This window comes from Pteropus medius, unplaced genomic scaffold (genome assembly GCF_902729225.1).
Source record: "Pteropus medius unplaced genomic scaffold, Ma_sr-lr_union100, whole genome shotgun sequence".
NCBI classification, from domain to species: domain Eukaryota; kingdom Metazoa; phylum Chordata; class Mammalia; order Chiroptera; family Pteropodidae; genus Pteropus; species Pteropus medius.
The window spans coordinates 17,685,065-17,698,654 of record NW_024354499.1 but is presented as its reverse complement, the minus strand read 5'-3'; the positions used below and the strand labels follow the sequence as shown (position 1 = coordinate 17,698,654).

General features: G+C 37.3%; 1 protein-coding gene across 12 annotated transcripts in view; it reads right to left on the bottom strand.

The window, feature by feature from the left end:
- LIMS1 (LIM zinc finger domain containing 1) overlaps positions 1-13,590 on the bottom strand; it is a 142,242-nt gene that overhangs the window by 89,072 nt on the left and 39,580 nt on the right. The window contains exon 1 of one of the 12 annotated variants that reach the window (XM_039852605.1): positions 8,524-8,542. The exons of 5 other annotated variants lie outside the window; for them this stretch is intronic. In XM_039852605.1, coding sequence (XP_039708539.1) covers positions 8,524-8,528 — 5 coding nt within the window. In that variant the 5' untranslated portion in view covers positions 8,529-8,542. Of the gene's footprint in view, positions 1-2,132; positions 2,153-2,269; positions 2,415-2,727; positions 2,861-7,406; positions 7,426-8,216; positions 8,237-8,523; positions 8,543-13,590 lie in introns of those variants that run through there. 6 more of the 12 variants (XM_039852618.1, XM_039852620.1, XM_039852614.1 and 3 more) reach the window with 6 other exon arrangements.

The following is a 13,590-nucleotide window of genomic DNA, read 5'->3' as shown; positions in this document are numbered from 1 at the left end:
TTAGCAACAGTGGTGATGGTTGCATGACATTGTGAATTAATTAATGCCACTGAATTTTACACTTAAAATGGTTAAAATGGCAAATTTTATGGTACATTACCACAATAAAAAATAAGGAGGGGAGGGAACATTCATTGACCACCTACATCCCACCAAATATCAAGCTAGGATCCTTTTATATGCATGATTTCAATTAATCTTCACTACTCACAGACTAGGTATTATTGCCATCTACAGATGAGGAATATGCGACTCAGATATTAAATATTTTTCAGAATCATACAAGTGGTAGAAGGTTTGAACCCAAGCTTGGTAGCTCTAAAACCCATGGTCTTTCAACTATACCAAAATGTTTCAAAGACAAACAGGCTCAATGAATAAACAAATAGGTGAGAAAGGCGGATTCCCTTTACAGGTCTAAAACTGACAAATTAGTGACAAGAAAGACCATGAACAGCTAAATCCAAAAAACTAGGTTTTTGAACACTTTTCTAGGCTACAAATAAACACCTCTGCAGTAGCAAAAAACTTTTTTTTTAGCATAGTTTTTGAAGCCCTGTGAATATATTGCTAAGGGAATAGTTGCCTCTTCTCTCTCCCTACCCAGAATATTTGGTAAAATTTACTTTTCAATTCTTCATTATACATATATATACATATATGTGTGTGTGTATAGATGTGTGTGTGTGTGTATGTGTGTATATATATATATATATATATATATGTATGTATATGTATGTATATGTATGTATATGTACATATATCTCCTATCTTAAACTCTCATTTGGGGTATAAAGAGTATACATTCCCCTCATCCTCAGTCCCACACAATACTATCATGTATTTGTACCAATGTTTGGTATATAAAATACTTTCCTATACATCACCTCATTTAATTCAATCAATCACTTTGCAGGACATCAACATCTCCATTCTGTAGACTGATAAATCATGTCCCAGAAATGACACACTAACTGGGAGCTAAAATCTGACCTACTCTACAGGCAGTCAGAGGGAGCACTGTTCCTATATACATCTTTCTTCTGAGAAAGATGTATACAGGAACATTAGTAAGAACTTTTGGGCAACACTTAACTCAAAATCACTGTAAGGCCTCTGCATTAAGCAAACCTAAAAACAACTTTTAAAAAATTTATTGACATAATTGACATACAATTAAAGTTCCCTTAAAGGCCTTATTTTTCCCCTCTGGGAACTCTTTTTAACTTTTTCTTGTCCCTGAAAAAAAAAAAAACTGTTCTCCTAATCACTATAATTGTTCCGTATTTCATGATTATGTGTTTACGAAATATATATAAATATATAAATGAAATAACATTCTCTTATATATCACCTCATGTATATTCCTCTCAAGGTTATGTTCTTGGAGGTTATCTGTAAAATACATGTTTTCATAAATACATTAAAACTCAGGAAATTCACTATGTTAGGTAAATCATGTATTAGATACAAGATCCCTTTGGGGTGAACAATCACCTCTTAATAAATGCTTTACAAATGTAGATTTGGTACACTAAGATTCCTTTAAAAATGGACTACCTGTTTTTAAATGGAGTTATACAGATTAATGAATAAAAGTAACTCCTCAACTAGTTATAGTTGCCTTTTTCCCACTATGGCAGGACAAAAAGTTCACTAACCATAGGGTTAAATAGTACATGTTTGTTTGGTTTGTTTGTTTTAAGACCCTAGGCAGAATTTGGGTTAAAAATACTTAACGTAATAAAATAAAAAGCATCACCAGGTCTTTTATAGTGTAAGTCTCTGCAAGGACCATAAACTTTATGGCACTAAACTTTATCATTGTTCTTAATGTTTTCTTGCAAACAAGAGTATAGCCTCCCTTCCTCCACCACTTTTACTTTGAGTGCAATACAAGATGAAGTTGCTTTTACATATATTCAATAATTAAATAATTAAAAATAAGTAAGACCCACAACCAAATGGAGCAGGGAGGAGAAAAATTTTGATGAGCATGGCTAGAAGCTACTACAACTTACCCAAGACCTTTTCTGTTACTGAATATGCAAGTTTAGACGAGTATCTTTTAGATTTGCTTTTAACTAACAGAAAAATAGGTTACAAGGAAAATAAATCTAGAAATACAATACCCTGTATTTGGCTGGTCTAAGCCATCACATCCATTTCTTCTCTCAAACTTCTCTCAACCTTCCACTCCTCCATCATAATCACTTTGAACACACAGCTCCACCTCTGTAATAACAAATTGATATCCCAAGCACTTTACCTGATGTGCCTCCACACTCCCTTCCTCTTAAGAATAAAGAATCTCCTTTATGGTACTTCAGGTCTTATTTTCACTCATTTATCAGGCCTTGGGAAACCAGTGAATTATCTTTCAAAGCTTCTGCTTCCTATACTGTATAGAACTTCCTCGTTTTAACTTTTATCTGTTGCCCTGAACTATATTTAAGCCAATGAAACCAAGCTGAGGTTTTTTTTTCTTGCATTTAGTCAAATCATGTGACACGATGAGTTACACGATAATCCCACAGTTCTGAAGCAATAAGACAACACCTCTAAATGTCATAACTCATATCCTGTTAAGTTGTTTTATATACTTTACTAAGTTAAGAAATTAATCTGCAAACTTAAGTATTTATAAAATGCAGGAAACTTAGAAAAATAAACAATAACCAACTGGCATAGAAAGAGGTGAACTTGCACAAAAAGATAGCCTCTTACCCTTTTTCAAATACCTGTGTGTTTGAATTAACAGAGCTTCTTTTAAGTTTCATCTGAGTGCTTTACCACTTCGGTGTCCAGCAGCCAGTCTTTATTTTATCTTGGTAGCACAGCCTAGTTTAGAGACAGGCAGGCCAAGCTCTTTCTGGCTGAGCAGTGCAAACAGTTCCTTCTGACCCAGATATCCCTGACAAATCCAGTGCAGAGAATGAGCAAGGCCAATGCTGCTGAATGAAGCCTCACACACCCAACTGAGTCACATCCCAGGACTCCTAGGTGGCAAGTTTCCATGGAAGAATAATAAAGGGATCTTTGGTTGAGCCTGAAGAACTCGGGAGCAGTTAATACAGCCTTCCTCCTCTGTGAATGAAGGCTTCCTTGCCCTGACTCATCTAGAGCTAACAGACCTCATCCAAGGCGAGCTACAGGCTGAGTGGGTTCTAAAATTCAGGGCTCTATCCAGCATTCTTAAAAGGGGTATTGTTGCGGGGTGGGAGGCATCTCTCAGGCTTCACCTTCATGGTGTACTCTAAGACCGAACCATCAGAACTGGTTTTAGATTTCTCTCACAATATTCAATGCTGTAAAATTCCAGTCAGAACACTTTTCTGGCTTTGATTTATTTACCTTCTTTTGGGAGGTGGGATTGAAATACAAAAGGAAGTGGCAAATGCAAAGGCTGTTTGTGGTGAGAAACAGGCCCCTCACCCCATTCCCACCAGGGATAGTCCCACATCACAGACATAAACCCTGGAAAGCAATCACGGTCTCCCTTGGGAGAAGGAAAATAGAATGGAAGTTTTCTGAGCAGAAAGTCTCTCTAAGAAAGTAACTTAGGTTATTGCAATTAAAACCCAAAAGAGGAAAACATCTGACATTTTCTTTGTGCGTCCCAATTTTTTACTGATCACCATGCACTGTGAAGGAAATAAACAGGGTGTTATGACAAAGGGGGGCACACATGCTTAGGTAGGGTAATAGGGAGAGTCTATCTTGAGCCCCTGCAGCTATTATTTTGCCTCCTTCTACACTTCAGACAAATTTCTGTTTTTTTGTAAGTGCAGCCTCACTTTCCATTCACTCCTCAACCCACTGCAATCTGGAAACATCTCTTATTAAGGTCACAATCATTTCTTAAAAAGCAAATCCAGAAGACATTTGTCAAGCTTTATCTTATATTTGGCATTTATAAACAATGCCCTCCTAGAAATTTTCAATTTAATTCCCTTGGTTTCCAGACCATCACACTTGTATCTCTCTAATCATCCCATCATTGTCTCCTCTGCAGGATCCTCTTCCTCTGCCTGCCTTTTAGGTATGGCAACGCCCCTAATTCTGACCTGGCTTCCCATTTGTCTCATTGTGTGCATTCTCCCTGGTGATTGCACCACTTCTCGTGGCTCTATTACTTCCTCTACATTAGCAACACCAGCCAGACCTTTCTCTTGAACTCCAAAGTCACACATCAAATTGTCTGCTGGCTGCTTCCACAGAGATGTCCTAACAGGCAACTCAAACTCAAGATGAGTAAATAAACCATCCATCCCCCTCCCTACATCTGGTTCTTTCTCTTAATATGCCCTCTCTTAGGATGGACATTATCTAACCAGTCACTCAAGAGAGAAATCTGCCAGTCATCTTTAATTTCTCATCTTCAAAGCATCCACTTTTGCTAATTTAACTCCTAAGTAGTTTTCAAATTTGTCCCTTTGCCCTGCCTCACCGTCATTTTTAGCTCTGCCACAGTCCCAGCCCTCATCATTACTCACTGGGTCTGCTGGTGCATCTTTCTAAGTAGGTTCCCTGTCACCAGACTTGTCCCCTTCAATCAAATTCAAGAAATCCAGGCAGCAAGTGATCTCTTTAAAGTACCTAGTATGTCTCTAAGGAACTTGCTTAAATTCTCCAATGGCTCTCCACTGCATTGAGCACAAAGTTAACCCCCTAAAGAAGCACACAAACCCTGCTTCACCTGGCCCATCTATTTTCCCAAATCCTTATCTCTGGATACTCCCTGCCACTCACTTTATGCAACCAAGCAGTGATGCACACACTACGCAGGTCCTCATCTCAATGTTGCTGCTTATACTGATTCCTCAGTCTGGAAGATCTTCCCTTTTCTTTCCTTCGCTAACTCTAACATCCTGTACAACTGAGGTGAAGCATCGGGTTTTCAAAAAACCTGTCCTAACCATTCTTTAGGCCCACTCTCCTATCTGGATTCAGCACTCTTCCTTAGAACTCCCATAAGTCCTCGCTTATGTTGCAAGAAATTCTTTTTGTAATCTCCTTGAGAGTAGGAACTAGATTCCTACTAATCTTATGCCCCTTGTGCCTATGCCTAGCATACACATTAGGCATTTAATAAAGTGTAACTAAACTGAGCCTGTAGGAGAGGCACTGTTATTCTTATCTTATAAATAAGAAAAATGATGCTCAGAGAGAGGCCATATGACTCTAAAAGTAACCCAAAGAGAAGTCTGTGAAGGGAATTTAGAATGCAAGAAGCACAGTAGCTAAATTGAAGTCTTTTCTTAAAAGCAGAAAGCCTCTTAGAGCTAAGCACAGTAGGAGAAGGAAATGTGTCTTAGTTTTTACTCTGTTACCCTCGAACCTGACAAGGTTCTACCTGGCATATAGCAAGTACTTAATAAATACTGGTTGGCTCAGTAACATTATGGAGAGAGATGACTTTCAGTCCTGTACTGTGCAAGAGTGGGTTTGCCTCTCTCCAGCAGATGGAGCTACAGTTCCATATGATCCCCACCTACAGACTGGGTGCGCTGCTAAAAGAAGCATAGGAGCCTCATAAAGACATAAAGAAAATCAGGATAAATATTCTCCATAGAATACTCTCTTAATAGACATAGATCTATTTTGTAACTTGTTCAATGCCCTTCCAGATCTTTCCCCTACGGCTTTTTAAAAATCTGGGGTAATTTCACTCAACATGATCTACCCAATCTGTCAAGTGCTACCAAATTTCTTCTCCATCTTTCTATACTCTCCTTACGTCCTTATTATGAAACACATTTACAACCCAACAAGTTCATCATACTCATCACTATACATGTATTTTCCTTGGGGTCTATGCCCTAATTCACTGAAGAATACATCAATTTACCAACCAGCTCTCATTTAAAAACAAAAAAATATTCTGGTGATCATGTTGTAAGGTATATAAACGGTGAATCAGCATGTCACACATGTGAAACTAATATAATGCTGCATATCAATTACAATTAAAAATAAATTAAAAAAATAAAAAAGAAAAACCTTTCTAATATATTTTAATCATTATCTTAAAAGCTTTGAGCTTCTATATAGGATAAAAAAAAAAGAAATTAATACCACCTAGGAGAGTAAAACTTCACATGAAATCCCAAGCAAACTTCATTCTTCATTCAGTTTACAAATTTCACAGCATTCCTGGAAAACTTAGTTTACTGAAACCATGTAGATACTCCATGTCTAGATTTAGATTATGTCTAAAATAGAATTAGGTGCTATGCTCATTTTCATTATTTGGTTTTGTTTTTTTTAACCTGCATCAAAGTCCTGTGGATAAACACTCAGCATACTTGGCCCTACCAGGCTCAATACCTGTGTGCCCTTAACACCAAACCATCGAGGTAACAACAGCAAAAAAATAAATAAAATGTTTCACAAGTATCCAGTTGCTCCACAGGGAACAGTTCTAGCCCCACTGAGAACTACTGACCCAGAGGACTCCTGAGGCCATTAAGCTACCTAATGGCAAAAGTACTGATTTAGTATCTGAAGGAATCACTTGTCAGGGTTTGACTCGACCCACTAAATAATATACAACATTGAATACTATTAAAATACCGTAACTAAAAAAAAAATCCAACTATGATTTTAACATTTTAATCAAGAAAGTTCCCAATTTGCAAGTATTTTCAAACTCAGATAAAACTATGTCAAGAAAACAGTATCATAAAATAGCAAGCCTCTTCTAACCATAATACTACCTAACAGCAGCACTTGGTCCTAAATGCTCCTAGCTCTGAGAGTCTTTCTCAGTTTGAGCAAGGTACAATCCTCAATATCCACTTCAACTCAAACTTTTCCAAAGTATGGGAGCAGAAGAGGGAGATGCAGCTTGCAAATATTCCCATAGCAATATTATGGGAAGGCTCTAGTACCCCAAGGACATGACAGGAGAGGAACAATGCTATGTTCAAGTGGAGGGCCCTGATGGAAGAGTTGGAATTCCAGAAGTAATTTACTGAGGAAAAGTTCATACCTAAGTGTTAAGTTCAATATGGTCTGCTTCGGTATGCCAAGTCAACACTTGAAAACTACATGAAAGCCCTTATTCCCCACCTGAAACTAGCTCTTCTCCATACAAGGCAACGCATTCACCCAGTGGCCAAAGCCAGAAACATGGGAATCATCCTCAACTGAAACATCCTCACAAACTACTCAATGTCCAATTGCAAAATTCTTTCTTTTCTGCCCTTTAAATATCTTTTAGTCTTTTCACTTCTGTCTATTCCTGTGGACAGTACCTGCTTCTGGTACCATCACCTCTCACTTGGATTAATGTAACAGTCTTCTAACTGGTCTCTGAACTTCCACTCTGCTCAATGATCACTGACCCCAAACCAACCCCTCTCAGAGCCATTGCAATACTGCCTTCTGGTTAGTATACCTACCTCCTTCCACTCTGTTTCAGACCTAGCTCTTATGATCACATAACAGACTGACTAGACACAGTGTTGTTCCTATCTCCAGCCACACTGATGGTCCTGGTTTTGGCACTAGACCTGAACTAATCAGATTCTATTTCTTGAACAATAGAAATCTAAGTAGTAGTCCTCCCTTATCCATGATTTCGCTTTTCGTGTCTTCAGTTACTCATGATTAACCATAGTCAGAAAATATTAAATGGAAAATTCCAGAAATAATTCACAAGTTTTAAATTGCACACCATTCTGAGTACAGTGATGAAATACTGCACCATCCCGCTCCGTCCAGACCAGGATGTGAATCATCCTTTTGTCCAGCATATCCATGCTTTTTATGCTACTCACCCCATTAGTCACTTAGTAGCTGTCTCAGTTATCCAATCAGTCAGTTATCAGAGAAAGGGAGGAGAGGAGAGGGAAAAGGAAACAGAGAAGAAATGGAGAAGGAGAGAAGAGAAAGGAGAAGGAAGGAGGGAGAGAGAGGGGGAAAGGGAAAGAAAGAGACACAAAAAGACCACAATTACATAACTTTTATTATATTATATTGTTATAATTGTTCTATTTTATTACTGTTAACCTCTTACTGAGCCTAATTTATAAATTAAACTTTATCTTAGGTATATATGTATAATAAAAAACATAGTATATGTAGGGTTTTGTACTATCTGCAGTTTCAGGTATCCACTGGAGGTCTTGGAACATATCTCCCGTGGATAAGGGGGGACTACTGTAGAGACTAATGCTCTGCAGGTAGAATAAGTCAACAAATGGTCTTACCTGACAGAGAAATTCCCCAAGTTCTGCTGAGATTCAGGAGTTGCTCTAGTTGTTTGACCTTTCAGAGACCTGTATGTTAAGCCCTGTCTTCAGTTCTGTGAACCACCCCACTCTTTTTCCAATAAATTCCTTTTTAGCTTATGTTTGCTAGAGTCAATTCTTGTTATTGGTAACCAAGGAAACTTAAATAAAAACTCCCCTGCCCTGACAACTCCCCTAATCTGGCTGTCCCTGCTGCTCTTACTCAGCACTTCCCAGGTCTTCCCCCACAGCCCACGTGCTATAAGCCAGGCATGGGGGTACCTACTGCATGTCAACATCCTGTTTTTTCTTTCCTCTTGGCCTTTGTACCTTCTGCTCTTCCTTCAGGGAATGTCTCCTCAGGATGACTTCCATTCATTATGTAGGACTCAGTCTAGATGTCGCTTCCTTTGGCAAATTTTCCCAAGGTCCCTTGGACTGGTCATTGCTCCCAATGGGCCTGATTCTCCTATTTGCCTAATTCCTTATTAGTCTGACCTCAAATGGAAGTTAATTACAAGTGGTAATTCTGTATCCCCTACACATAAATACATGCCTGGCAGAGAGCAGACATGCAATAAACTACTTCTCAAACAAATAAACAAACTAGAAAATCAGAAGTCCACTTAAACAATTCAAATTAGTATTGAGAGATGTATAACAGAAATTTAAAAATAAATTTATTTCTTTGGAATCATGAGTCCCTGAACTCATGTTAAATTCATTTTATTTTAACAGTAATTCATATTCAAAATAATTTAACCATGTGTTCGCTTTATGAAAATTCATCAACCTGTGTACTCGAGATATGTGCATTCTTTTGCATGTACTATATACATCAATAAAAAATTTTAAACACATTTAACATAGCTAAAAATCACACTTACAAACTAGTAATAAGTTCAATATGCATGGAAATACCACACAATAGTAGGAGGTGCACTGACTATAAGTAAGATTCCCTGGGTTTTAGTCTTGTTTTAAAATTTATTTTTCGATTACAGTTGACATACATTATGTTAGTTTCAGGTATACAACATAGTGACTAGACACTTATATACCTTACGAAGTGGTCATCCCATTAAGTCTAGTACCTGTCTGACATCATATATGGTTATTACAATATTATTGAATGTATTCCCTATGCTGTACTTTATATCCCTGTGTGCTTAATTTCTTTTTTTTTTTAAATTACCACTGACATACAATATTATGTTAGTTTGAGGTGTACAACATAGCAATCAGACATTTATATAACTTAAAATGTGATCACCCCTTAAGTCTAGTACTGCTGGGGTTATAGTATTAACTGTACCATTTCCCAGCTGTCACATCTTGGTTCAGACAAAATATTTGATATTCAGCTTTAACATCTATTAAATGGAATAATAACCACTCTGTCTAAATCTCAGGGCTATACAAAAGAAAAAAACAAAACAATAAAGTAAAAAGTCAAACATAGGGTGTTTTTGTTACAAAATTCTGCATCATCTCAAAGTAAGCATTAGTTGAACTATAAAAATCAGATTTTGGAAAAGAAAAGACTTTGGCAATACCTACAAAATCCCATAAATGCATACCAAAAGACGATATGGGATATTGAATCCAGGGTGCTAACCTGAAATTTAAGATTAAATTTATTTTTGAAGAAAGGATTTCCCTATATCATCATGTTTCTTGGAAACTAGAGTAAATAATTATTTACATTTCATAAACTAAAACAAACATTTTTCATACTTAAGCCAGCAGAAATGCTTTTAAGAGTTCAGCTAAAGTATTAACCTTTTTGGTTAAAGGAATCTCTGAGAATGGGGGTAACAAAAAGCATAGATTTCATACTCTGTATGGTCAAGATCTTATAATACCTCCAAGTTGAAAACTTCCAAAATAAAAGTGCTTCCACTTAAAGAGAGTATAAAAATAAGATTGGATATATGGATTAGAAACATATAAAACAAGTTTTTACAATCCCAAGTGCAAAGGATGTATTCTGTTAAAAATAATTTCATTGAAGGAAGATGAAATGAGTCATAATTAGAAAGTGGTGACTAACTGGTAATTTTATCATGCATTTCACTATAATATCATAACGCACAATCTCATAATGCTCATTCAACAGTCACTTGGTAAGAGGGAAGAAGAGATAAACAATATTTTATTTCCCAGGAAAAATAGTTTTGATTTTTAAATGCTGCACCAAAATACTTTGTAAGTTCCAGAAATATTAAAGTTATTTAAAAACATATGAAGCAATTTTCTTTTACTTAAAAAATAAAGTACTATAGTATAGAGAAATTGGCATTTATTGATAAAAGAAATGGGTAAAACAGTTAAAATTAATTTTTAAGCCAATGTAAAGATCAACTTATCATTACTTCCTTTGTACGACTAAAACAGAGGGGTAAGTGGCAAATACGTACCTGTAAACTGCAAACTTCCCTTTATTTTCATTTGAGCAAATAGGAAGCCAATGAGTACATGTAACTCGGATGTAGGTACAGGTCACATAAGGTATAGTTATGGCCTCAGCTTGGGGGTAACTTCTTGGACTGTGAGATACACACAAAGCACACTGCAATATTCTGTGAAATAGTAGAGGCAGTGTTTGCAAAGATCTATGGGATAAAGAAGTAGCAGGAAAGGCTTTACAGAGTGGGTAAATGAAGTGAGTCCTTTTTTTTTTAATTTCCTAAAAATACTTTATAATAATGCAGAACAATTATATACAACAAATGCCTTCCATATTTAAACCCTTTAAACATTTAATTCTTCAGCATTAATACACACAAATGCTATCATGGAGGGTGGGGAGGGGAGTGGGAAGGGTGCTCACAAAGCAGGGAAAGAAATAACTTGAAAAAGCACCAGACTGCTAGTACATGCCAGGCACTGTGCTAGGAACAGGAATAAGACAGACACGGTTTAACTGTTTCGAATGAACTTATAGTTTAGTGGGAAGACATGTAAAGGCCACTGATTATAAAACAATATGCTTAGTGTACTGATAGTTCTGAGAGATCATACTGTATTCTTGCAGTTTCAAACCCATCTTCAAGGAATTGAGACGTGAGTCCAGGTCAAACAACAGTGTCTAGAGATGGGAGGCAGTAAAGGTGAGTGTCCTTACTGGGGGCAGTCACAGCTTCCTGTGGGAGAGCGCTTTCCCTTCCTGAGGGGGGTATGCCCCGTCCTTTGGGTACTGTATTACTCTGTATCTCTTTTTAGGGTATTTACCACATGCTGCCATGTGTCAAAATAAATCTGGGATTTATTTTGTTCCTCCCTACTAGATTATAACCACTGACAGGAACTTTGTCCCTTACCTTTTTAGACCACTGTGGTGTAAGGTGTAAGACTCAACTGAAAATGGCACTTTAGAAATAAGTGCTAAACTGAACTCCAACTGGCACTGACTCATTATCAAACATTCTAATCCATCCTCCTCACAGGGTGAATACAACCTGGTACCTAGTAGCTCTTGTTCACATACATAAATCTTAAAACCTTAGGAAAAAAAACAAAGAAAACCAATTATTATTGATAATAAGCCTCTGCCATTGCTGTAAAACTGACATAAACAGGACCAGACCTTTCCTCATCTTCCCAATCCACTACTCATGTTACATCTTACCTACCAAGTATAGAACTTCAAATCCTGGCTTCAGGTGACTTGTTTCCTGATTCAGGTGTTAAGCACATGTGCCTATTATATTATCTTGCTACTTCTTCTGTCCTGTTGGCAACCTCATTTGGATTGGTTTTGGCTATAGAATCAAGAAAGTTGTATTTTATGCTACCCAAATATCCAAATACCACACTTACACACACACACACACACACCATACACACACACACAAACACACACACACACACACACACACACACACACACACACACACAAAAGAAAGACTAAACAACCCTGATGACTCGAGACTGATTTCTGAAATAGAGATTATAAATCTAAACATTAAATTCTTCAAAGAAAAAAAAATAAACAGTGCCTAAAAGATGGAAAAAAGGGCCGCAGCTAAACCTGCACCTCTGAATGTCAGTATTCAATCCAGACTATGCAAGAGGCTGACTACAACAAAATGTCGTCAAATGTAGAAATTAGGAAGGAAGTAAAAAGATGAACTATAGGACTACCTCATAGCAAAAGAGCACCAGACAAATTTCAAAGAGACATGTTTTCTGAGGAAATAGAGAGAGCCCAAAACATCTAGATGGCTAACATAGCTTTAAACAAAGTAGTAATTATCAGTGTTTGCTAGGTATGGGTCTTTGTGAGAAAAAAAGGCAGCATAACCATTCACTATTTCAATCTAAATTTAGGGTTTTACCACATAGCCATCAATACCAACCTTGCTGACTTTTGTGAGGTTATTTTACATGACTGATAACCCTTGGAGAGGTTATTTTACATGACTGATAACTCCTGCAGAGAAAAATTCTGAGATGTTCTAAATTAAATTACAGTGGCCAAAGAGTGATATAAAGAGATGAGAATAATTAGCCAGTTAATATCTGTGGGCCAATTAACAAAAGACTGGTCACATTCCTGAATGTGTGTTGGAGCTTTGAATCAAACCTCTAGGCACCTATTAGCCAGCCGCTAGCTGCCACACATCCTGCATATGCACGAACTCTCAGGGCTGCTGCCTGTAACCAAGCAAAAGGAGTAAATATGTCTTTCTTATAGACTGTGCTACTATCATAGAACTGCCCCTGCTTCATCTTTTCTTGCCCCCATTATCTGTAGCCATGTAAATTCTTTCAGAAAAACTTACATCTTTTTTCCCCAATACTTAACGTATAAAAGTGCTTGTCAACTCCAGGACAGTGGACATGTTGCCTTCTTCACCTAGCGATGCTGCTGGTGGTTTAGACTTCATGCCCCAAAACCTGGCCCTTTTCTGGCTAGCATATGGCTCACTAAACCTTTTCTTTTAAAAAGGCTTTCAGTTGTGGAAGTTTTTTGTTTTAACAGGTGTTAGGGCTTATTACCAAGGGATTGTTACTCAGCAGGTAATATACATTCCAAAATTACTAAGAGCATCCCCAATCAAATTTGAAAGCATATTTATCTGAATTAGTAAATGTGTCAACTGAAGTTCTCTGCCACCAATCCAATGTCAAAGGAGTCCCCAGTTTGGGGTGTGGTAAAGGGAGACTTTATTCAAGGGAAACAGCTCAAATGTTACAGCTCAAGCTGGGGAAATGCAGCTGAAAGTGTGCTCCACCAAGACAAAGTGGAGGCAGGCTTATTTGGAGAGAAGTTCCTGCCTTTTGTCCCTGATTGGTCCATTCTATGAAATAAGGACTCCAAATCTGCACAGTTTAATTGGTCCAAATA